Here is a 26,675-nt window from a genome sequence, read left to right as displayed (position 1 = left end):
AGCTGAAAGAACAGTAGATGTCCAATATCCTGCAAGGGAGTTCACTGCCGATTGCGACACCATTGCTAGGCTTGCACATTGGCCACAGTGCCAATCGCTGCTGCCCCACCAGGCCCCAGGTACTGTACCTTGCCAACACTTGCCAGCAGCTGGAGGTCCAAGATGCTCTCGCCTGGACTCAGCCAGAACTCTGCATTGTCGTCGGCAGAAATGGCAAACTGAAACTCACCTAGAGAGAGAGATTCCTGGGATTAACTGGTACATTAGGAAATTCTGTTTGGAAGAGAATGGCTTTCTTCTCCAATGGAAGGCAAGCCTTAACCCCTCCTTTGAAGGTGGAAGGGGAGGAGAACCAGAATGTAGACACCTAAACCTCTAGTTTTGTGCTATGAGAGCGGAAAGGAATGTTCCAAGTACTCTTCTTTGCCGGACCTACTCTTTTCTTGTTGCACTCTCCTCTCCTGTCATGGGCACTGCAACAAACTGGAATGCATACTGCTGATGAAATAATTGGGACTTATCTGGTTATATATTTATTTATCCAACAGGATTTATATGTGGTGCCTGCCATAGGTTGTTGGACTACAACTCTCATCAGCCCTAGCCAGCTGCAAGCTCTGGTCCAACATCTGGAGGGCACTTGGTTGGCAAAGGCTGCTCCCCAAAAGGATGGGAGTTTTACAAGGTTGCCAAGAAGTCTGCTAAATACCTCTATATCCAGAGTGACAAAGCTCTTCTAGTCTGCAGGTCAGTTCATTATCTCCCCACCCCTGGCAGGCCACTTGGAATGCCCACCTGACAGTCACTTGACATCCTAGTGACATCAGGGGTTGCTACACTTTGAAGCCCTTATTGCTGCGACTTCTAAGTACAGCATGGGGCTATCTGAAAGCAAACTGCAAGCAGTCCCCCTTGTTCTCATCAAATGAATTATTATAAAGGGTCAAGGCATCACTAATAATTCCGGAAAACTTGTTGAGATGCTATGCTATACACGTTTTGAAACAGCAGTATGGGAAAAGATTTTGTAAAGGCGTGTCACCCATCTTTTCTCTGCTACAGGGTGGAGGCAGCTATGGTCCACCAGATGTTGTTGGACTACAATTCCCATCATCCTTGACCGTTGGCTCCATGCTGACTCCAGTTTAAGGGAGTTTGGAGTCTAGCAACATCTGGAGGGTCTCAGGCTCCCTACTGCTCATCTGTGAGAAACCCCAATAGGTTTCTTTTCAAATGAGCATCGAATAAGAATGAACCACCTTCTAAAATCTGGAAACAATACATAAATACCTGAAATAAATAAAAAAACATAAAATGTTGTTTTGTTCGGGATTAAATCCTTCTGTTTTCATCAGATTCCCTCCAACCTGGGCCCATATCAGTCTCTCCCTCACCATCACTGAAGGGATGCAGATAGCCAAAGATGCGCAGCCCATAGTTTGTCCACTTGGGAGATGCCGCCAGTTTCTTCAGAGTAGTCCGTGTCTGAAAGTGTAATGGGAAAAAGCAAGTATGCAATTATTACATTGGGTTGGTGGTGGTGGTGGGGGAAGCATCTATGGGGAGAAGGTAGAGAAGGGAGCACAGAAGCAGAAAATGAAGAGCAAAGGCTGAGTAACCTGAAATAAGGAATGGCCCTGGGTTGGTCATTGTTCTCTATTTCCTGGAGTGTTTTACAGGTTTGGATTTTCCTTGTCAGTATGAAAAACATGCAGCCCTACCCCTATATCAGCCCAACCCCTCATCTGCCAAATCTGACAGGTGAGTAGGACCGCCCACAATGATGTCAGGAGCAAACCTCTTTGAAGGCACATTCCCAGCACACCTTCAAAGAACCTTCAAAGAACCTTGCTCCAGGATCACAAAGAGGGTTGCATCGAAGGCCTTGCGCAACTGAAGTTTTTCTTGCTCCATGTTAGCAGGGGGTTCAGTGAAACCCTGTTTGTGACTCTGGAGCAAAGTGTGCTCCTACCTCTCCCTTTGCAGTTGGGTGGTAGGAGTTTAGCTTTCTCAAGGATCATGAAGGAATTTGCAATGAAGCCCTTGCTAAAACAGATATATTCTCTCTCTCTCTCTCTCTCTCTCTCTCTCTCTCTCTCTCTCTCTCTCTCTCTCTCTCCTCTCTGGAGGTAAATTTCAGTGGCCAGGTATCTTCCACAATGCTTAAAAACAAGCAAACCATGAAGCTGGTGGTTCTTCAAGTCAAAACCTTACTCAGAATGAATCCCGATGAATTCAATGGGAATAACTCCTAGCTAAGTGTGTATAGCATTTGCAGCAAACGTCTGCTGACTGTAGCAGTAGTGGCCGGTGCCCATTGAGACAGGTAGGGAGGAAGGCAGGGAGACCAAAAGTAGGTGGAGCCACACCCCGAGAAGTTGTAGGTAAGAAGGCAGGCAGGTGGAAGGAGGTTGGAGGGACAGTGTCCCATTCGCCAATACGGGACCAACCTCCACTGACTCACAGTTGGTTAGGAAGCTGGGCAGAACCTAAGAAAAGAGGACCCTCCATTTGGCACAAGGATACAAAAGACTCACATGGGGATGCAGCGGAAAGTGGAGGTTCCTCCTCAGCTGTTCCACGGAGCCACCGCACCAGTCCTCAAAGACATGAAGGTTGACTTGGCCCTGGAACTTCAAGCATAAGGAGATACTCCTATTATCCACAGTCCGGATGATCTGGTGCCCATATGGCACACCCACTCATTTGCAACCTGGTATAGCAAGAGGGTGTGTTGACTTGCCAAAGGTTTTTAAGAGGAAGGTATTCCCCATCTGGTGCTTTTTATGGCTTAGTGGGGAAATAACCAGAACTTGAATGAAGCCTTTCACTTGCCAATTTTGCATAGTTCTATCCTGTCCAAGGTTTAGAGAACTCTAGCTAGGCCTGGGATCTATTCTAAATGAGTGCTGGACAATAGTCCTAATTTAAAGCTTACTCAACAGGTGTATTAACAGTCAGGTGTGTGCACAGGTCTTTTCACGTACTTTATCAGAAGTGCTGGCTGACTCAAATTACTAGATATGCACATTGGTGGCCTAGAGATTTCTACTTATTTTAAAATGGAATTCTAGGTTACCAGGCCCTGCAGCCCAACCCTTTCTGGGTAAACAGCTTTATAGGGAAAAGTAGATTTGCACAACAAAGAGAGGCTATAAATCTCTAGTATCACGTGGGCTGCAAAATGGTCATCTCTTTCTACACAGCAAATATTTATTCCTGCCAGACGTGTTCCTCGAAAAAGAGAACTAAGGGCAAGGAAAAGATAAGAGGCCCAAACGTTGCTGAAACAGAAAGCTATGGGGGTAAGGGGAGGACAGAGAGCTTGGGACACCTTCCTTACGCCATATTTTGAAAAGGCATATTTTATTTATTTATAAAAGTATTCTTATACCACTATATCATAAAAAAACAAAGCAGTTTACAGCAATAAACAAACAGGGAAGGGGATATTGCTTTTTGTTGTTGCTGTTATGCTATGGGTTTTTTGTGTTTATATATTGAAAACCGCCCTGTGATCTTTGGATGACGGGCAATATATAAATTTAATAAATAAGGGATTATATTGTGATAATAAGGATTGTTGGGAAAAGGATTATATGAAGAAAATAATAAAAATTCATTAAAAAAATAAATGAATTTAATAAATAAATAAAAATAACATAAAACCATCAAAAAGTTTAAAACAAGAGAAGTGGCCAGAAAATGAATTTCAAGATCCCTATACAAAAAATCCAAACACTCTCATTTGTGCATCTGATGCAACCATACCCAAACTAGAAAAATAGTTTTATGTGTTACTTTTATACCTTGTCCTTTTCCTCTTGGAAACCTCGAGGAAGGAAGTATTCCAGGTGGTCACCCTTAGAGGCACTGACCACACCCAGAACTGCTTAGCATCAGGCAAGATGACTTGGTTGCTGTAAAATGCCCTATGCTATGGTGTAGACAGAAAAGGGTCCTCTAGATATTGTTGGACTTCCGACTCCCATCATCCCTCACCACTGGTCATGCTGGCTGGGATGATGGGAATCGGGGTCCAACAACAACATCTGGAGGACACCACTTTGGCTGCCTTCTTCCCTATGACCAAGTTCCACGGGACCAGCCATTTTCTGGTTGCCATCCTGCAAAACTCAAAATATAGAAGTGCAGCATTGAAAGCAGCCCCTTGGGGAGGGGTCTGTAATTGCTAGAAATAAAGGAAACAAAAAGCTTTGCTCTGTTTTTTATTGTTTGGCAGTTCTGTGTCTCCAGGGCAAATCAGCTACACACAATCTGAAGAATGTGTAAATGCAGGTGAAGATAAACTAGACAAAAAGGAGGTTTGAGCCAGAGAAGAATGGAGGCATTGTGGTGCTGCGTATGACACCCCCCCCCCCAGTTTTGCTTATAGGACTCTTGTGTTTCTCCACTGAACATCCCGGCTTCTCCTCCCTAGATAAACTTCCAATGATCATAGCCATTCTATAGTCACGACTTGGATGCAAAACTATGCACTTGTGAAAAATCTGTTAAGAAATGTCAGCAACAAGGACCTCTTCTAGTCTCAGGTATAGTGAGGAGGTGAAAAAGAAGGCAGCAATGTCATCAATTCTTGCAGGTACCGCCTGTTCCAACAAGCAAATGGTTCACTTTCAAGTACTGTCTAGGGTCAGTAGCACTCCCGTTACAAATCCTAGTTCAGAACTGCCAGTTCCAGAATACCTTTAAGACTTGTAGTTTAACATGTGTCTGTACTGCCCTGTAGTCACAAGCTTTCTTGAACACTGAACAAGCATGAAAACTCAATTCCCTTAGGACAGGGTTGGGGAGCTCTCTTACAATTGCGGCTGCTGGTCAAATACAGTGGTACCTCGGGTTAAGAACTTAATTCGTTCCGGAGGTCCGTTCTTAACCTGAAACTGTTCTTAATCTGAGATACCACTTTAGCTAATGGGGCCTCCCGCTGCCGCGCGATTTCTGTTCTCATCCTGAAGCAAAGTTCTTAACCCGAGGTAATATTTCTGGGTTAGCGGTGTCTGTAACCTGAAGTGTCTGTAACCTGAGGTACCACTGTACTAATGAGCACTTTTGCTTGGCAGAACCACAGCCTGGATCAGGGGTAGGCAACCTAAGACCTGGGGGCCAGATGCAGCCCCATTGCCTTCTCAATCCGGCCCACGGATGGTCCAGGAATCAGCGTGTTTTTACATGAGTAGAATGTGTCCTTTTATTTAAAATGCACCTCTGGGTTATTTGTGGGGTATAGGAATTCGTTCATTCACCCCCCCCTCCAAAAAAAAAAAAAATAGTCCGGACCACCACATGGTCTGAGGGACAATGGACTGGTCCACGGCTGAAAAAGGTTGCTGATCCCTGGCCTGGATGCACGAAGAACAGCAAAAACTCACATGGGGTCTGCTGCAACCCTCATGAGTGAAGTAGCACCAGGTTTTCAAGGTCAATCCCCGTTCTGGTTTTCCATTCTTAAAAACTGCTATGTGGGGGAAAGATGCCAAACCTCTTCTTCTGTCAAAGATGCCTTGTTGTTGCAAACCCCCTTTTATTGCCAGGAACACATATCTTCTGTTCAAATGAAGACTAGCTCTATTACATGCAGAAATAAAACCATCCCCAATCCTCTTTCTGGGCCCTTTTATCAGCCGCAGGAAGCACAGCGCAATAGCATGCTTAGGCAGATGCTGACAATACAACAGAAGTATTGAATACCCCCTGTAATTAATTTGTGAAGTGGTATGGATTTCTCATGCTTAATCCACAAACTGCTATGTTTCAACGGTAAATTAATCTGAGGAACAAAAAAATATAAAAAAATCAATTCAGGAACAGAACAGGGTTCAGTTCATAATCCTTTGATTTGCCTCAGATGACCATGCAGCATATGCCCGCCCTGCCCAGGGCAGGTGTGCTCCCGAGGGGTGTGGGGTGTGGAACGTGCCCTCCCAGGCATGGGATAGCCACCCACGTGCATGGAGTGCCACCAATGGCCGACATTCGGCGCACCACCTGCCTGTGATTCCCAAGCCTCCCCCAATGGTCAAAACGAAGGGGGAAGGGGGGAATGCTGCTGGCAAAGCGGTGCAGCTCCCCCACTCTCCCCAACAGCTTGGGGTAGGCTTGGGAGTCGTGCGCGGGCGGTGTGCCAGTGTCACCCCCCTCAGCGAAGACAGCCGGGGCAGTGTGCCCCCACTGCACCCCCTTCCTCCACCCCTGTGACCCTGCCCCCAAAATTTGACAGAAATCAGTGACAATATAGGTTAGCTGATATCACTGGTAAAAAGAATCTGGGTTACAAAGGGTCTCTGTCAGAATTAGCAAAACTGTAGGTCGATATGTGTGGAAATAAACCCACCTGCCATTTGCCATGGCTTTGCAAACTTTTATCAACACAACTTCACCAAATCCAGAAAAATGAGATGGAAAGCCTTTAAGTCCAAATAACTAAACAAAGACAATAAGGCACACTTCCAAATCAGCCAAAGAAAGGAGGGATAGGGAACCGTTATGAGCCAAGAGCCGCATGCCAGCGGTGAACGGGGTTAGATACAAAAATGGCCAAAGTAATGGATGAGAATTTAAGCTTTGTACAGGCTTTTCTCTAGACACGCTCCTTTTTATCCTCCATCCAGGCAAGAAGTATTATTATTATTATTATTATTATTATTATTATTATTCTGCCTTTTATCCAGAACCAGGACTCAAGGTGGCTCACAAAAATTAAAATAAAGACAGATAAAATATACACAGATAAAACATGTAAAAAGTTATTGCTAAAAAGTAATAGATCTATCTATGGAATTAAAGAAATGTAAAAAAACCACATATCTACTAAAACACAGATAGTAAAACAAAAACAGCACAAGAGCCCTTTCCGTCAAAGCTGTCAGTTCCCCAGAGCTTGCTGGAATAAAAAAATTGTTTGCAGGAGTACAACAAGGAGGGAGCCAGTCCAGCTTCTCTAGAAAGGAAGGGAGCAGCCACCGAGAAGGCTCTCACTTACATCCTCACCATATGGACACAGACAGCTCAAGGGTTGCATATCAGAGTTCAAGGAGCCATAATTGTACACTTACAGTTTTATACAAGTTTAACAGTTTTTATTATGATGTATTTAATCTCTCATATCCTACAAGCACTGTAAACAAACAGCTTAATGGCTGCTTGCGTATTAGATCTTTTGTTGGGAGCGCAATCCAGAGGATATTTATAAATAAAACTTCACTAAGTTTTAATTCCAACCAACTTGGGCATTTTCTGAATAAACACGGACTAAATGTATGAAATGCATCTTACCTAAATGGGTTTTATTAATTCAGTTGCAAGACCTTAAATTGAACACTAACCTCAGGCCTCCAGGTGGCAGAGTTAATCAAAGTTGCAGGATCTGTCTTATTGTTGCTTCTTCTGTTAACTCTGCTATGAACCTATACAGAATGAAAAACAAGAAATAAGTCTGTGTGAGTGGCTAGAATATGTCTCAGAGGTGGACAACTGGTGGCTTGTGGACCACAAGCAAATCAAAACTTGTTCAAAACAAAAGATAAAAGAGATGCTGAGGTCACTGGGGACTGCACAGACTGAAGATAAAAGTGTGGCAGACAGGATGGATGGTGTGTGGGTGTGTCTATGAGAAAGAAAATGGAGGAGAAAATTTATCTTAGCTTAAACCTGCTTCCCTGCCACTACAGCAACAGAGAACAAGTTTGCTTCATCTTCTATGGGACAACGCTGCAGATATTTGAAGACAACTATCATGTCCAGTGGCGTAGCATGGGGGGTGCAGGGGGGGTCGGCCGCACCAGGCGCAACATCTGGAGGTTAGGGTTAGGGGGCGCAAATCCATGGGTTAGGGGGCGCAAATCCACGGGTTAGGGGGCACAAATCCACGGGTTAGGGGGCGCCAATTACTTGCCTTGCCCCGGGTGCTGACAACCCACGCTACGCCACTGATCATGTCTCCACTTAATCTCATATCCTAGCTTAAACATGACATGCTCTTTCAGTCATTTATTTTATGACTTGGTTTCCAAAAAGCCCTCACCATCTAGGTTGTCTCCCCTGTAAGCACCCCAGTTTGTCAATGTCTTCCTGGAAATGTGTCACTCAGAAGTGGACAGAGCAGCCAAGATCAATGTTCTTCAATCCTGGGTTCCCAGATGTTGTTGGGACTGCAGCTCCCATTATCCCTGACAACTGGGTAAGCCGCTGAGGGTGATAGGAGTTGGGTCCCTAGGCTTTATGGAACTACAATGCTGGACTACATTGGTCTAGACTACAAAATGAATGCTCCATATGTCTTCCAGGAAAATCTGAGAGGTAAATCAAGCTGCTGAATCCTGTTTATTCTCTTCTGGCGTGTACTCTTTGTATTTGGGCCAAATACACCCAAGTGCTCCTTCTTCTTGCTACCTTCAGTACATTTTCTGACAGTTAAGGTGGCAAAAAGTGATTACAGAATCATAGAATCACAGAATTGTAGAATTGGAAGGGACCACGAGGGTCATCTAGTCCAACTCCCTGCAATGCAGGAATCTTTTGCCCAATGCAGGGCTCAAATAAAAAGATTAAGGAATTGAATTACTGTATTCATTTTGCTATAAAAAGTTAGGGGCAGGTAATAAAAGTATGCCAAAAACACACTCTCGGCAGAACAGATTAAGAATTCATCCTACTAAAATTTATTGAGATTTTGCCACATCTTTTTAGTCTTCCAATGACCACACAAACTGAGCCCATATAGGCAGGTCTTACCAATGCTCTTGAAAAGCAGTCAGGTGAGTCAGCAATGGCAGGGAGTTCCTACTGTAACTGGGGTGGAGTGGATAGAATTATCAGGTATTTGCAGTGGATAGAATGCCTCCCTTTTTGTTCCTGCTGCAAATACCTGATAATTATCTGTAATTATTAAAAGAGTGCCCTCTGCAACTGCAATTGTATCCAAGAGAGTAATTAGCATAGCTGGTGTCTAAGGTGTGCAGGGCATAAACTGTTTGGAATAAAAGCAATGCATAATTTTAGCCACACCTTTGTGTAACAATTCAGGATCCAGTTCTTATCTATTAACATAGACAGTAAACACTTACACAGACTGTACACTGATGAAACTTGATTTTGCAACCCCATTTCTTTTCACTAACCTGAGACTTGAATTCGTTTGCTTTTAAATCTGGAGCACTTACTACGATTTATGAGTTCAACTTACCAGATTTTCTGGTTTCTGAGGCAGATAAAACTGCAGGCTTGGATCCACTATAGGGCTGTCCTGGTTCCTCAGAGCTTTAGCTAGTTCACTCCAGCTTCCATATCCTGTAAAGTAAAAGGAAAATGCGGAAATAAACTTTCAGGTTAAAAAAACAAAAAACAATGGCAATTCAACCATTATGGAAGCACCAACAATTCCTATAGGCTAGAAATGGGAAACCTCTTTGCCTCAGGGTTAAATGCAGCTGCACCATCCTCAGATTGCCTTTGCCTGGCTGGACTGTGTCCTTAAACAGTCATAACATTTCAGTGAGAGGTGGGGTGTGTGTCGTTTGTTTGTTTGTTTTAGAAAACTCAGGCTTTTGTGTGGCTGGAACATAGCCTACTCTGCAAAGACAAGAGTCACATCCTTTGCTCCACCCACTTTTCGACCTTTGACCCTAGCCATGCACTGCATGGAAGGTTGCCCACAAGTAAACATGCATATCCTCCAACATTTCTCTAATGAAAATAATAAACTGAGTTATAATAAAATTACGTTTGTAAGCTTTAAGGAAACTCTGTGAGGGGAAAGGGTTAAAAGGGCAGAAATGTGTAAAAAGTAACAATAGGAAGGAATGGCAGACAAATTGAGGGAAGTCAAAAAAGAGAAGTAAGATGTAATTAAGATGTATGGAATGTATAAATTTGTTTTTGTATTTGAAAACTAATAAAAAATATAATATAAAAAAACAAAAAAAAAACATTTCTCCAATGAAAATAGGGACGTCCTAAAGAAAAGTGGGACATTCCAGTGTCAAATCAGAAACTGGGATGGATTCTCTAAATCCAGGACTGTCCCTGGAAAGTAGGGATGCTTGGAGGGTCTGAACATGGCCGTCGTGCTGGCAGTGTTTTCTCACCCCTTTATATAAGGCATAAGAAAATGCTGTGCATATGTTAAAGATAATCAAGTGCCATATAAACAAACCCACTGTGTATTTACTTACAAACCGCCTCATCGTTTACATGGGACTTAATCCCATGTAAAAGCACAAAGATTATTAAGAGTCTAAAGCTTGGGAACTGTGATACCCACATTATAGGTTAAAACAACTTGAAACTACAGTACAGGCATTTTATGGCAAGCCAAGACCACTCTCTTCCAGCAACACAGTACAGTTGGACATGGGACTAGGGGCATGACAAAATTCAGAGCGCTTATTTAACCTGCGTCCAACCAGTCCCTGACCATCACTTTAGGACTCCTGGCCATGTGAAGCAATGAATAGCTGGGGATAAAGCTATCAAGGAGCTGGTAGCCATGATGGCAATGCTCTAGCCTGCCCCCTGTTGGAGGCAGTATGTCAGTTGCTGGGCTGTTGTACTCTGGTCCTGCCTGCAAGCTTCCCATAGGCATCTAGTTGGCCCCTGGGGAAAAGAAAACCAAGATGCTGGAAGAGATGAGCCTTTGGTCTGATCCAACAGGCCTCTCCTTATGCTAACCAACTGAATGAACTAAATCGCATTCATGTTGAAGGCGTGGAATACCAATTATGCATTATGAAATAAATTATTGGCATCAGATTTCATTATATCAGAAGGGGAACAGCCAGTTCAAGGAAAGCAACTCCTTCCAAGCTTCTCAGGCTTGCCTTTGATCTCGAAATGCTACCACCTTTGCTGTATGACCAGAATTATGCCAGCCAGATGTGCTCCTGGGAACGGCAGGAAAAGAATATGCAACCTTCTGGTCCAGTGTGTAAAAATCAATGGGTGGAGATGAATGCCTTCCAAAACCTTCCAAAAGAATTTGCAGACTGTGAGCCCCAGAGGAGACTTCAGTCTTTGAGGATTTCTTATGCGTCTGATTCTGAGGCTGCATACACACCATACCTTTAAAGCACCTCCCCAAAGAATCCTGGGAACTATAGTTTGTTGAGGGTCCTGGGAACTATAGTTCTGCGAAGTATACATTTCAGTTCCCAGGATTCTGAGGTGGGGTGCTTTCAAACTACTTTATATGTATGCTGTGTATGCAATGCATACAGTGGTAAAGTGGGTCAGATATTATCAACTTATAATCTAGTATTTTTCCCTTGAAGGCCCCTGAAATGTACCAGAAAAGCAGAGCTGAGCAAATATAATTAACATATATCTCATTCACTTTTTTTTTTTACTTCTAGTGCAATGTTACAAGAGTATCACAAAATAATAGAACATCTTTCCATTGCAAAATAAATGCTTGGTGTTTAAGTAATCATTGTATATTAGTCCTTTAATAACCTTCTGTTAATTTGATTTCTCTTCCAATGTAGTTTAGAGTACGTACATCTATTACCTTGTTAGCATATTTGACATATGTAATAAAGGAGGTTGCTCCCTATGAAAATTCAAGTCAGGGTAAATTAGTAAAGGCTTATCCAGACAATTTCAAGAAGTCTGGTTTTCCCCCTGTAGCACTGCGTGCAGATCACCTCTGACTCTGTAGGAGTCACGCCATAGCCTGCTTTGCATGGAATGGGACACCATTTTTAGTCAGAAACCCCTATCCACGACTCCACATACATTCCAAATCAGAAAGAATACACCCTTTATTTATAATAGTTAAAATAAAAAGGTCCACAAAATATTGCTGCAGAGAGATATTTCAGCGCTGCTAGTTTTACCGCATTCCCCTTTTCTTTTTCAGGAGATATATAAATATCCTTACAAAAAGTAACAGTAAGAGTTGTTTCCCTATAAGAATTGTAGGCATCAAATTTTACTTTCATTAACAACAGTGATGCATCTATGTTCTATGGAGGGCCATATTTTCTGCCCCCCACCCTGCCAAACAGTTCCAAGCAATATTAATCTGGTCTGATTACTGCAACCCTGATACCCCATTTAATTTAACTGGGAATAAGCTCCATTAAACATAAAAAACTTACTGCTGAGCAGACATACTATATACCTAAGTCCTTAAAGTTAACTGTATAGTGGATTCTTAATGCAAAATAAATCGACTTTATTTTTGCTCCATACATGAAATTTGCCGGGGGGCGTGTCTTTAAGATCCACATACACTTGAAGTACTAATATTTGCACACACACAAATAAATATTGGTAGCACCTGCCTCAACAAAAAACAAACTGGTTTCTATGATGAAAGGAATCACAGGGAAGGAAGTTAGGCAAGCAGCATAGAATCCTATCATTCGCTGACCAAAACAACTCAGTTGTCCTCAGTCCCCACCCATTGGCTGAAAACAGCTCTGCTCACTCTCATTGGCTGAGGACACAGCAGTGCCATGTTTTGCTTTGTGTGTGTGTGTGTGTGTGCCAATGGCTTACTCTTCTTCTTTTATATAAAAAATGGAAAGAGGCTGGGAAGGGAGAGGTGTCCAGTTCCAGACGCTGTGTGTTGCCCTGAGGTCCCGGACCCCTGCCTCCCGGACACACAGCAGCAGTGCTATATACAATTTCAGCCAAACAACTGCAGAGAACAGCACCAGATGAAGCAATTAATCCATTGATGTGTTTGTCAGACACCTGGTGCCATGATTATCCGAATACTTATTTTTCCACCTGATCCTGTAATTAAAACTGGCTCCCTTCCCAGTATGTCCCTGTAGTCACCAACCTAGCACATTAAGAGAAGACAGAGCATGGTTTGTGGAGCCTGATTAGATTTTATGGTGCAGCAATATCTAGGCCATGTTGCACCATACACAAGATTATGTTGCCAACATCCATCTATTGCTCGCTCTTTTATTTCATGTATGCAAAAAAGAAAAGATAAAAATTATGTCCCATCAGCAACCGGGTCCCAGAATATATAAGAATAAAAGGGGAGTGGGGTAGCCAGGTAGCTGTTTTTAAATACATAAATAAAGCTAGATATAAAACCAGACCCACGTGTTGCAGATTAGGTGGTTTGACTTGCATTAAAAAAAGTTTAGTGAACTTTTATTGGTGTTTTGGCTTTATAAAAATCCAACTGCACCATCAGTTTAAATTTAAGGATGAGGATAAAACCACTAAGTAGAGTCCCTGCATGCCTATGGGAAGTTTGCCTTTAATTCCAGCACGACCAGAAAACCTAACAAAAGTCTTCAGAAATAAATAACTTTTCTGTTTTAAGAGTAAAAATAAATTATTCGCTTTGATCATGACTTGATCCGTGTTTTTGCATTTCCAGGATCCAGTACTGTATTTGATGTCCTTAAGCCTCAGGGTGCCCCCTCCATGGGAAGTGTGGAGGGTGGCAAAGAGAAAGCCTTAATGGTGGTGGCCCCCCTGAAGCATTTCAGTAAATTTTAGTAGTTTTAATAGTTTTAACATTAGCACAGTTTTTGGGGGTTTTATAATTAGCTTCTTCATCCTGCTGATCATTTTCTGTGCTGTTAATTGGGGTTGTTATTTTAGATGTGGAAGCTTTTTACGTAGAGCTTTAAATAATACAAGAGTGGGTTACTTATGCTCTTATGTGATCATCTTTATTTATTTTTCATGGTGTTTCCTATTTTGTATGTTGTAAGTTGCCTAGGGACTTTGGTGCAGGCGACACACAGTTATCAATAATCATAAATAATGGGTGATATCCAATGATAGTCATAGTAGATGCATTGAAAATAAGAATCAGTTTGTTATGTGAAAACACATCAAACCAATATCTGAGCTTGTTCGACTTATACACTGAAGACGATAAGTACAAAGTAGAAACAACTAATCTCATATGTAAGTTGAACTATAATCTTACATTATCCACAATGACTTTGTTAGGTAGGCTACTCACAGAGCTTTATGGTTGGGAGAGAGTTTAACCCTGGTCTTCCATGTTCAAAAGCAGCTGCAAGAGGAGACCAAGTGCTAAATTAATGCCTCTTTGCAAGGGCTATGCTCTACAAAGTGCTGGGGGATCTGCCAAGTTCAGGTGACAAAGCAGATCTGTACCAGGAAAAAAAATTGATTGCACAAAGCTTGGATAACCCAACAACCTAACTGTTGTGTGAAATCTAATCAGAATCACGGAATCTGATTAGAATCTAAGATTATTCTTCACTATCCATGGCTGTGTGGCTGACATAATAAAGCAACTGATTGTTAGCGGCCAACAAATTGAAATTAAGCTCTTGGAAACAACAATCAGTTCAAGTGCCATTGCTAATAGCACATCACTACCAATCAGGTTAGCAGTAGAGTAGATGCAATCATCTCTACCGAATGCACAATTGTCTAACTCCCATAAGTCTACCGCTTTTAGAAAGTGATGCAGACTGCTTCTTGATTCCTAGAGGAATTCATCTTTCTTCACCTCAAAGGATGTGATTGGATTATTTTTACACATCCAAGCACTCGGTCCCATAGTTTAGTACACATAAAAAGTTAATGATGTCTGTAAACCAGCCTCACAGATAAATCCACAACAGTTTGTATTCCAATCACCTGACTACACATACCTATATTAATAATTTGCATCTTAAAATGAAGACTAATTTGGCTCCCCACTTGGTTGCTTAAAGGCCATTCTTCTGTATTAGCTACAGGTGATTGGGCAAGTGGCTGATCAGTTGTCCATCCCAAGCATCTCAAACTATGGCTTAGCACAAGTGTGGAGACTCCCAGAGAGGAGATCATAGTGGCTTTATTCTTCCTCTAGTCCTGCTACTGCACTGAGCTAAGCCATGATTTGGTGTAGCAGGTTGTCCAAACCCAGGCTCATAGTTTGTGTTGGTATAGGCTTGTTCTTGGGTTTACAGCTCATGGTTTGTCTAACAGAGACAAATCATGAACGCTGGGTTTGGACCACTATTGTTAAAACAACTATGGTCCAGCTCACAATAGGAGGAGGAGTACATGATGAGTGAAATGACTGTGATCTTCATTCATGTACACGTTCACATGTACCAGCTCAGTGCATCCTTTTTACTCATACTTTTCATCCCTGACATCTATATCTCTTTGTGCACCCACAACATGACCCAGAATACCACTGGTATTCGATGCAACTCTTTTGAAATTGGTGTTATATGCATGTGACCAGGAACATCCATTAGTGCCCTGGCTGTCAAATTCTGCACTGGTTTTAACCCCTGGACTATTTTCAACTGTATCCCCATGTAGAGCTCATTGCAATAGTCCAATCTGGAGGTTCACTGAATATGGGTAACTAGTCAGACTATTACAGTCCTGGAATGGCTACAGTTGGGCATAAGTATTTTGGGCCCCTGAAGCAACCTGGGTTTCCAGGGACAAAGATGACTCGAACAGTACTCCCAAGCTATGTTGCCTGCTTCTTTGATAGGAGTGCAACACCATCTAAAACAGGACATTCTTCAAAATCCTGAATTGAAGAACCATCCAACCATAGAACATGTCCGGATTCAGTTGCAATTCATTGGCCCACATCCAACCCACTACCACCTCCAGACAATGGCTCAGCACTCAGATGGGGGTCATCAGCATACCGATGGCACTTTGCTCCCAATCCTACAATGACTGTTCCCGATGGCTCCACATCTAGAACAGCATGGGAGACAAGACTGAAACCTGCAGAAATGTCACAGGGCCGAGGAAAAGTCTCCCACTGCTACTCTTTGGAACCATCGCTATTGATGGGAATGGAACCACTGCAAAGTACTGCTTCTCTGACAATCCCCAAAAGAATTGTCAAAGGCTCGTGTGTAATAGCAGCCGTGGGGAGGGAAGATCTGTATCAGGGCTGCAGAGCTGTCAGGGAGGGGTTTGACCATTGCCCCTGTGTTGTGACACACAAGCACACACATCATCCCGTCTCCTCAAAGCTCCCATTTGCCTGGGAACAGCACACAGTACATTCCAGGGAGTCCTGGTTTTAAGTTTGCAGGGTGACTGAAGGTGTCAAACAAGGCTATGCTTGCTGCAACCAGATATATTTTATATTGTGGAACGTTTCCCACTGGGTATCTGAAATAATCACCAGGGATATTATTATTTTTTGACCAGGGGAGAGGTATTACTCCTACTGCAGCATTTTAAAGTGCTTTTTAACAATCCTGATTGTTATACAGAATAGTGAGTATATTCATGGTTTTTATAATGAATTCTTTGAGTCACAAATATTTTCGCTGACAAAAACCATAATCAGAAAAGTACATCTAAATTATTTGCAATATGCTGCCTGAAAGTGTACTTTAGAGATGCACAAATACAGTCTTTGATGAAATCAGTATTGTTCATTAACCAGTAGTTAACTGCTTGACCTGTTCTTTCAAATCTTTGCAAAAAAATCACTTGAAGCATTTGTACTCTGATGTTGATCTATGATTACACATTTCCTCAACAAAGTGTCAAGAGAGTGACAATTCATACAGCCTTTTCTAAAGAGTCTTATGACAATTTTGTTCTCAATCTCATTTGCCTGCCACTTATGTCACAATTATGTGGGGTGGTTGTGGGGATAACACCACTGGACTACACTGCAGAGTTCTCATAAAAACCACTCCCTCAGCAGAAATTTCATTTCCCCCCTATGAAAAGTAAGACCTAGGTTAGAAAGAAGCTGAACGTCTTGTTTATCTTTCTATGGTGGCTGAGGGGTGTGTGTGTCATTCTTCTGCTACCCAGTTATAGCTTTGCTAAAGTCTCCAATTTCTCCATTGTTTCCTATGGGCAGCTGTAATTTATTCTCCTGCCAAGAAATGCTTTCTAGAGCAGCTAGGAAGTCCCACTTGCCAGACAATGGAATTGTCATTCTAGAAATGTACATCAGTGGCTGCCACAGATAAGCAGAGAGCATGTCTGGGTCCCATAGTCAGCATTCTTGATTCAAAACCTGTGCAGTGCCAAACAGCCAGAAATAAATTGTTGCTTATTTTTAAATCACTGTGCCTTTTTCATCAGTGATAATGGAAAGGCTCTTATTTCAGGGATAGCCGAGGAACAACTACGCATCAGAGGAAAGGTATAAAGCAGCTTGAGAATTCCCACGCAGGGCCAAGTGATACTTAGGAAACTGCCTTCAACTGAGTCAGAGCACTTGTCCATTTATAAGGCTGATCGCCTAAGAATTGATGCTTTTGAATTATGGTGCTGGAGGAGACTCTTCTGGACTGCAAGAAGATCAAACCTACACTTCTTAAGGAAATCAGCCCTGAGTGCTCACTGGAAGGACAGATCCTGAAGCTGAGGCTCCAGTACTTTGGCCACCTCATGAGAAGAGAAGACTCCCTGGAAAAGACCCTGATGTTGGGAAAGATAGAGGGCACAAGGAGAAGGGGACGGCAGAGGATGAGATGGCTGGACGGTGTTCTCGAAGCTACCAGCATGAGTTTGACCAAACTGCAGGAAGCAGCGGAAGACAGGAGTGCCTGGCGTGCCTTGGTCCATGGGGTCACGAAGAATCGGACACGACTAAACGACTAAACAACAACAACAAAAATTTGCACTGACTGGCAGTGGCTGTCCAGGTTCTCGGACAGGGAAGATTCCCACCTCTACCTGGACTTGTCATGGATTGAACCTGGCACACCTTCTGCACGCAGAACAGATGCTCTGCCACTGAGCCACAGCCCTTCCCACAATGATACTTACTACAGACCTTTTTAAGGGGGCTGAATGTGGAGCGGAAAAGCATTCCAAGGAGGAAATGCAATATCGAGCACCAACTGGGATGAAAACAAAGGAGTAAATGACATGGGGTATAACTATATATAACCAAAATTATTCTGTTCCCCCTTTGAATGTCCGTCATGCTTTGGGGGAGCTAGTGGCGTAACATTCCTGACATACGTCTTGTTAGATATAGCTGAAGTGGAACTCTGTCAAAGACTATCGCTGCGTACATGGACAGAGGCCAAGGATCTGCAAATGATGTAGAAAAGGGGAGAGATTCCTAATAGCAGGCAAAGGCTCACTGTGCAAGCCTGGATAATTGAAGGAGATGGCTGTGAAATCTGTAAAGCACAGCATTACCATAAAAAGTTATCAACCCAACTGGAAGTAGTTCATAACAACAACAAAAAACACACACAAAAACGTTTTCCTCCCTAGCCAGAGTGTAGAAAACTACCTAGCTACCCTCTCCCATTCTCAGCAGTAACTCCCTTGCTTTTACTCCTGTTTCTGGACTTCTTTACCACACCAAATCTTCCTTGACATATTCATATGGTCTAGATTTTTTCATGTGAGCTGCTTAGAGTGCCTTTGGAAGGAAATGCAGGCAAAGAATTTGAACATAAATGCATACAAATACATATTAATGTAATATTGCCTGTGTCTCCAAGCTGCAACACTTCCACAGCAATATACGACCCATGCCTTACTGACACATTTTTGGAGCCCTTTTCCTGCCACCCCTCTCAAGTTTCTCAGCCATTTTTATTTAAACATCATCACTTCTCTCTTTTTCTCTACAGACTTTAAAAGTCTAGAAGAGTCAAAAGGAAATGCAACACTGTGGCATAAATAAATGATCGCCAGGTCCTTTATTTCCCCGTCATCTCCTCTTCTCAAGCGAGTAAGCGATCTGCCTTTGTTATAAGGGCACAGACAATGACCCAAGCACAGCACTAAGATTTTCATGCCACACAGAGAGATGGTTAATAGAGAAGGCTGCAAAATAACTTCCCACCAGTGTTAGCACCTGAAAAGTAATAGCTGAGTATGCAAGCCAGGACTTCTCTTTCATCGCAGAAATAGGCCCCAGGGGGTTTCTTACGCAGAATCTGCATATGGTGTCATCTCTCCTCTCCTGCTGTTCACAAGGCTATTACAACTACATATATCAATTCCTAATTTCAAGGCAGTGAATCTACAAGGGAGCTGGTTGGCCCAGTCGGTAGAAGAAGAATTCAGCCAAGCCTCCCATGTCACTGATTCAAAAGAGGTGGTCTTGGGCAAACCAGTGTTGCTCTGCCTCAGTTTCCTGCCAGTAAAACAGGATGACCCAACTCTGGAAGAGACGTGTTGTCAGAGCTGCCCAAGGTCCCAGCTCACAGAGGACCAACGCCAGTTCTTGTTATATACCAAAGTCTTTATTAAGGTTCAGTTTCGATTCCAAAGCCGCGGCGCGCAGCTCTACGTCTCAACCCTAGACTGCTGAAGCTCCGTCTGAATCTTCTCCCCCCTGACACCAGTTCAAGACCCTAGCCTTGCTCCACCTCTTCCTTTGCTCTTTCCTCCTCTGGGTCCGCCTGCCCGCTGGGGTCTCGCTCCTTCTACACTCTTCTGACGCTGATTCCCCTGAGTCTTCCCCCTCTCTCCGGCGGGCTTTAGGACCTGGTTCCTAATCCGTGTTTCCTGCTGTGCTGCGCGCCTGCACATTTGAACTTGGCACGCGCGCCCAGCTGGTAACCTTCCTCCTGACCGTTACACTGCTCCTTTCACTGCTTCCCCCTTCGGGGGGGCTAGCTGGCTCTGACTTCCCCTCTGTTCCCTCACTCAGCGATAGGGCGTGGTCAGCCCTGACTCATCTTCTCTTTCCCCTGGAGGGGAAGCCGGCCCTGACACATGGGATCCTTCCCCCCCGCTACGCTCCGGTGGGGAAGCTGGTCCCGATCTCCAGCTGCTGCTTTGGGAGTCACCGCTGGTCCCTTGCTTCTGGTGCGTCCCCCCCAGGACCCCCCTTGCTCTGGCTATCGGTGCCCCCTTCTGGGAATCTTCCGAATCACTGGACAGACTCATGGAATCTCTTGCCCCACTGTCATCCTCACCTACACTGCCCTCGGATTGTTCCCCTTCGCTCTCCGCTTCCTCCTTCCCATGTGCCTCTGCTCCTGAACCCCTGACACGTGTGAATTAATTAAACACAGACAGGCAGGCCCTGCTTTGTAGATTTATAAGTGTCCTATAAACCTGAAGTTCTAACATCTAAATGCCAAAGTCCACTATGCATCGTTTTGCAACAAAGCTACAATCTCAATAAATACAGAAGAAGTCATGTTTGGGCTCCATGGTGGCAATTATTTTCATAACTCTTCACTTCTGAAACCAGTGACTGCAGTTGGTTCATTCAGGCACCAAACAGGGGCCTGAGGGGAAGGGAAAGTCCTCTCTCCAGCCTGACTCAGGATGTCACCATTCTCTGCCTTCCCCGTCAAGCCCTAGACGCTTTTCAGTGGTGGGGTCACTTCTGAACAGCAGCCAAGTTCAGTTGCACCCTGTCCTGGGCCCCCCCCATGCCCCATGCCAAGCACCCTCCCCAACATCTGGCACCATTCCTGTGCCATGAACACTTTTCTGAAAATAAAGTGCTTACTGTACATTGAGAAATTTGCATTTACTACTTTATTCTACATAGAACTGTAGAGTTGGAAGGGATCACAGAAATCTTTTTCCCAACATGGGGCTCAAACCCACAAGCCAGAGATTAAGAGTCTCATGCTCTGATATGTATCACACTTGCATCTTTTGGCTGGGTGGTTTCCAGGTCCAGGAATTAAAGGGAAAGGCCAGCTGTTCAGGGGATTGCACTCCCTCTGAAAAAGCAGGTACATAGCTTGGGGGTGCTTTTTGAAACCACCTTATCACTGGAAGGGACACAGGTATTTGCCAGAGCCAACCAGGAGGGCTGCCTTTGTCTAACAAAGCTGCCCAGTGTCCTTTCTAATGTCTTGGATGCCAAAATAACCCCAAGAGTTCCTATGGAAATAATGGAACAGATTTCCATAAAAAGGCAGTGCAGAGGCCTCAGCTCAACAGCTGCTCCATTGTTCCCTTCTCCTTTGTACAATGCAGGGCTTTTGCCTATTAAGGCAACTAGATGTCATGATGTGTATGGCAAAATGAAAATACAGAGACACCACCTAATGAAGGGACAGAGTAGAAGCAGGTTTTCTTGAGGCAAGAAATGTTCACAGGATTCCATTATTCACAATTTCAAGTACTGTAATCTTGATTTCTTTATCTGTTTTTACAAAGTAGAATGTGGCTGCACAAGTCCTCTGTGCCCATCAGTATTGATTAGCAAGGAATGGAGGCTTTGACTGTGATACAGCAATGACATCACAACAGTACTGGCACATGTTCTTCGCATACCCCACCAAACCTCCCACCTATTATACACCACACTGAACCCCTCATATCCTCACAGCTCCTTCGATCATTCATACCCATATCCTTAAAACTTTTCTGTATCCCTCTACCCCTGCTTTGTTCCAACCTCTGCTGCTTTAAAATATCTCCCTTCTCTTTTGCTCCCCTTTCCACACTCTGACTTCATGCAAATCCAAGATTGTGATACAGCACTACAAATCTTCCAAAGGGGACTGTGCGACGACAGCCTTACATTTGTATGTATATAGGAAGATATTTAATTTACAGAACACATCTTGCAAAAATGACCTCCACAAACATCAAAAGGCTGCTTCAGGTACAATAATGCAGCTTTCTGTGTTCACCATCAACTTGTTCTTATGCAAATACCTGAGGAGGGCAAATGTTAACGTCATATGTTAACCTGAGGAACCTCATATACTTGGCTACCTGGAGAAAACAAATTGACCCCCTGATAAGATGAGTTTTATTTTTACAATATTTTGCATTTTATGAAATTAGGCAGGGTGAAAATCCATTTTAAGATTACAATGGCCTAAATAGAGCTTAACATAAAAAGCAGAGAAGTGAACTGCATTAATCAAGTTATTTAGTGTGAAGTAGTCATTCATTTCCATTAGTTATGTAGTCAAGTTCCTGCTATAACTGTAATCTCCAGAACAACATAACCACAGGTTGATTGATATTGTGGATGCTGAGCTCGCAGATGGTAGCCAAGATTACAAAGCTAAATTTATTTCCACTAGGCAGCAGAACTGGAGCTGTCATGCCACGTTACAAACCATGCAACATAGACACCACAAACCAGATAAAATGTGTCCTCAAAAGATGGACATAGCATGCAGACTATATATTATACAGAGTCAAATTTGGGTACAGAATAATTTGTGGGAGTTCTCTTGTCTTCCTATACACTGGTCAGCAACAACAACCAAGCATTCCAGGACATTTCAGGGAAAGATAACTGCTGTCCTGCAGACAAACACTACAGCAGTTATCTGAAAACATAATATGGCAGCCTCTCAATCAGCTCTTCTGGGAGACCAGCAGCTTTTGATCCCTCCTTTCCTTGAATTCTTTCCATTCTAATTTGATACTGCAATGCAGGCATTGTTGCACCAAATTTAAAGCATTACATATTGGCATATTCTAGATTTATAGTCAGTCACTTCACATGAACTGACCAGCCACCCAGACATTCCTTCCTGGTTTGATGTTGCCCCTACAAGGTCATCTTGGTTGAGCAAGTGAAGCTATTAAGGAGATCTTGTTCAACTGGTTGGTTCAGATTTGCAAGGTGGGGGAAGGAGGCAGGGCTGAGTGAAGGGTACGATGAACTGGCAGACACCTGGAGAACACCAAATATTTGAGCAACTAAGGATATTCAGAGAGAGAATGTACAGAGTCAAAAACATCCTGGAATTACAGGCAGTGTCCCATTCCAATATGTTTGCAGGTGAAATGATAAAAGGCCTTATTGAGGAAAACCATGCTTTATATAATGGATAAGTCATATCCTTTAATGTTGCAACTCTCAGCATGGAAGGCATAACTTTGATGGTTGAGCTGTCTACCTTCTTTAGCAGTTTCCTCTGTAGTTTGCAGTTCCACTGGGTGTGGGAACTGTCCTCATACACCTTTCTAGGCTACTCCCTTTCCTACAGCACTGACTGACAGAAGACAGCCCCAATATGCATTGTTCACAAGGCTATTGCTTATTTTAGGTTTTTCCTTCTGGGGCTTAGGCCTCCAAATTAACAGCATACATGACAGTAGACCTGATGTACTGACTTTCCAAAAAGAAGGGGGAACAAATACACACAGCAGCAGCAAGGCTTTGCTAATTTCATCTACTAATTTTCAATAGATACAAAGGTATCTATGTTGAATGCATGCACATGTCTGCAACCTATTGCATAATTAAAAGAATGTGTTCAAATCTCAGTTCAAATTTTCTTAATCAGGTTTGGATAGAGCACTCAACTGCGTAAGGCCAAAACAGCAATAAGATTCATTAAGCAGCAATCCATTTCTAGAAACAGCATTCTATTATGCAATGTGTGCTGATTTGGAAGTCAGAGAATCAAACCTCAATTACGACTTTTTCTTTCTTTCTTAGTTTGGTTCTCAGCCAGTAACAGCTCAAGTTTTTCCACTTTGATTACAGTTAAGTCTACAGAAGTACAGGACCCAGTTCTGCACACTTGAGCTAGTTCAGTGCTGGCTCATCATATGGAAAAACGCAAATGTACTTCACTGACTTGCCCTCACTTCCAGCTTTCACTGGGAGCCTGATTTATGCAGCTTCCCAGAAACGTTAAATGAAGGACCAGGAAGAGGATGCTTCTAAGGCTGGCAGGCAATACTTTCAGCTCTGTGCTGCACTGTGACACATGTTCCTTATCTGTTTATACCTTAGATTGCTTCTCCTAGATTCTGACTCACTGCTTCACCCTAAATTTGAATGACCAATTGAAACTTTCTGCAGAAATGTTTGGGACCGTTTACCCTTAGGCTTCTGCAGCAGGGGAACAGAGGCAGATAACAGGACCAGAGGGGGAAATCGGTAGGAATGGCTGCAGCTATTGAGTCTCCTGATTCAGCAGCAGATTTAAATGGACAGTGTTAATTAAGGATGTGGGAGAATTCCTCTGGAAATGGAAATTGCTGCAATTTGCACGTTCATCCGAGGTCAGGAACAGAAATCCTGCAAGTGAACACAAGCAGTATTCACTAGAGTTGCTTCTTTAGTTGGCAACTGTTACATAAATAGTAGTGTTGTTTTCCACATTTCCCTTCCACTGAAATGCACTGAAATTATGCAGTTAATTACACTAGTTTTGGCTGTAGTGGACAGTGGGACAGGTAACATAGGTTTTAGTGGAACCCAAATCATAGCAGGATGGAAACAGCGCTGTTTGAGAAGAGGACAGGTCGGAAATCACAGCCTCCTTAAAATCTCTACTGTTAATCTCTAAGGTAAAGGTCCAGTTGTGGCTGACTCTGGGGTTGCGGTGCTCATCTCGCTTTATTGGCCGAGGGAGCCAGCAAACAGCATCCAGGTCATGTGGCCAGCAGGACTAAGCCGCTTCTGGCGAACTAGAGCAGTGCACGGAAATGCCGTTTACCTTCCCGCTGGAGTGGTACCTATTTATCTACTTGCACTTTGATGTGCTTTCGAACTGCTAGGTGGGCAGGAGCTGGGACCGAGCAACGGAAGCTCACCCCGTCGTGGGGATTCAAACCGCCGACCTTCTGATCAGCAAATCCTAGGCTCTGTGGTTTAACCCACAGCGCCACCCACATCCCACTGTTAATCTCTACATTGCAATAAATCCATTGTGAACACAAGACACAGCTACATTTTTCACTTAGCCATTAAAGTGTTGTCAGTCTCTCTCTTCACCTCCCCACCCCTCCCGAAGTCACACAAGTCACATTCAAGGTTTGACAGATTGGCATCTGTCCCGTGCTCTGACCCAGGAAGTAACTAGCCTAAACAGCCTAGGGGTCCTGCTGTACTATAAGAGTGGCATCTGGAAAACAGATTAACAATATATCAAGAACAACCAACCATACAATACATTCCCTTACACATACCTTTGATATCTAACCATCTGGACCCAGACCGTCCTAGAGTGAAACTCTTTTTTCTTATTAAAAAAACAAACAAGAGGTACACATTCAGCAGCAAAAGTCACACCTCCCTTCAGAGAAAGAAGACTGCAGTACTTTTCAGATATTACACAGAACACTAGATTTATTGTTTGTGGCCCCCAATCTTTCCTATACTGTACATGCATTCCAGTCTTTTTTGTTTTTGTTTTTAAAGCCACATGGATGCACACAGTGGCCAGGTTTGCATGCAATGCTAAACTGTGGTTTGTCGAGAACAAATCATGAGTTGCCGCACAGATGACCAAGCAAACCATGGCTTGTTTCATTAAAGTTTAGTTTGTTGTCCTTCTGCCTGCTTCCCACTGACAGCCCAATATCCTGAATGCCTTTACAACATCTTAATACTGGTATCGTCAACCCTCACCATTGACTGACTGCACTGGTAATGAGAGTTCTTGGCCATAGCCAAGTCATACAAGATTTGAACACAGCTCCCATTCCAGCAACACTTCTTAGAATTTAAGGGCATTTGCAATACCTCAGAAGAGGCCCTGTTACTGCCACCTACTGTCTATGTTTAATTTCATTACTACATTTATATCCCACCTTTCCTGCAAGAAGATCAAGGTGGCATGCAAACTTCTCTCCCTCACCATGTTAATCTTCCCAACAATCCTGGGAGGTAAGATAGGTTGAGAGATACTGACTGGTCCAATGTCAGCCAATGGGCATCATCATGGCTGAGTGGGGATTTGAACTCTGGTTTCCCAGGTCCTAGTACAGCCTAATCATAATCAGATAAAGCAATGTTAAGAGTCAATGAGATCCACAACACTTTTGTTTCAGTACACTGGAGCAAAATGTTTTGTTTTTTACTCCCTGCCCCTGCAAGATTCAAGTTTGCACTTTTTAACTCCCCACCCCACCCCACTTTGGAGTGCACATGAAGGGAATTGCTGAACAAGTGTCTGAGCCTGCAGACAAACAGGGACATGGTCCGGAGCCTATTTTCACAGCTCACACTCACATAATTATAAAATTATGAAAGGTGTGGAGAAAGTTGATATAGACAAGTTTTACTCCCTCTTTCCAAACACTAGAACTCATGGACATACATGGAAGTCAAATGCTGAAAGTGTCATGATAGATTACTTTTTAAAGTACTTCTTTCACACCCACCAAATCCTCCGTAGTACTTGAGCAACAAGTGATTTCTGCATCGCTCTGTCTCAACATCTGGCTAGCACTTTGGACTTGCCTCCTCATTTGTGCCTTGGTCCTGCCTCCTTTCTTGCCCTTTGATTTTGACTATTCACTTAGCCCTATGGCCCCTGGTTCCTAAGTTGCCAGCTCACTTGCCCACAGTCCAAGCCTATGTTCACTGTACCACAGCCAGAAGTACACTATGCACACACCTAGCAACCAACCAACCAACCAACCTACTTTGCCTACAGACAACAATGTGAAAGAAAGAACCTCAGGAGCTGAGATTTCTCATTAACCCTTTATAGCCCACGGCCCACAGTCACCCCAGTTGAAAGAAACCGCAGTTGGAGCATTTAAAGATTCGTTTACACAGCCGGTCCCCCCCCCCCCCATCTTATAATGTGGTGATTATGATGAAGGTACTGTTCCAGACTGAACTTCTCATGAGGATTTTGGCAGCAACTCTTCTTACTAATGGTCTGGCATGCATAAATGGTCAAACCTAGAGAACAGTTGGTCCCTCCACCCTCATTTGCTTTTATTGCAATTTTATAGGTTCCAAATTCTGGTCTGAAAAGGCTGTGGGCCATGCCCAAACACATGATGCTGTGAGCAAGTTTGCTACATATTCACAGGCCCCAGAAATGTTT

At 43.4% G+C, this 26,675-nt stretch overlaps 1 protein-coding gene across 3 annotated transcripts in view; it reads right to left on the bottom strand.

The window, feature by feature from the left end:
• Positions 1-26,675, bottom strand: part of B4GALNT3 (beta-1,4-N-acetyl-galactosaminyltransferase 3) — a 63,408-nt gene that overhangs the window by 16,842 nt on the left and 19,891 nt on the right. For all 3 annotated transcript variants that reach the window (XM_081926833.1, XM_081926835.1, XM_081926834.1), the window contains exons 2-6: positions 9,206-9,309; positions 7,347-7,427; positions 2,538-2,633; positions 1,395-1,485; positions 129-229 (exon numbers count right to left, since the gene is read on the bottom strand). In XM_081926833.1, the coding sequence (XP_081782959.1) occupies positions 129-229; positions 1,395-1,485; positions 2,538-2,633; positions 7,347-7,427; positions 9,206-9,309 (473 nt within the window). The remainder of the gene's footprint in view (positions 1-128; positions 230-1,394; positions 1,486-2,537; positions 2,634-7,346; positions 7,428-9,205; positions 9,310-26,675) is intronic.

Source organism: Podarcis melisellensis (assembly GCF_964234715.1).
Source record: "Podarcis melisellensis genome assembly, chromosome: 10".
Taxonomy (NCBI): Eukaryota; Metazoa; Chordata; class Lepidosauria; order Squamata; family Lacertidae; genus Podarcis; species Podarcis melisellensis.
The sequence above is the reverse complement of the archived record's forward strand: the minus strand, read 5'-3'. Positions and strand labels throughout refer to the sequence as shown.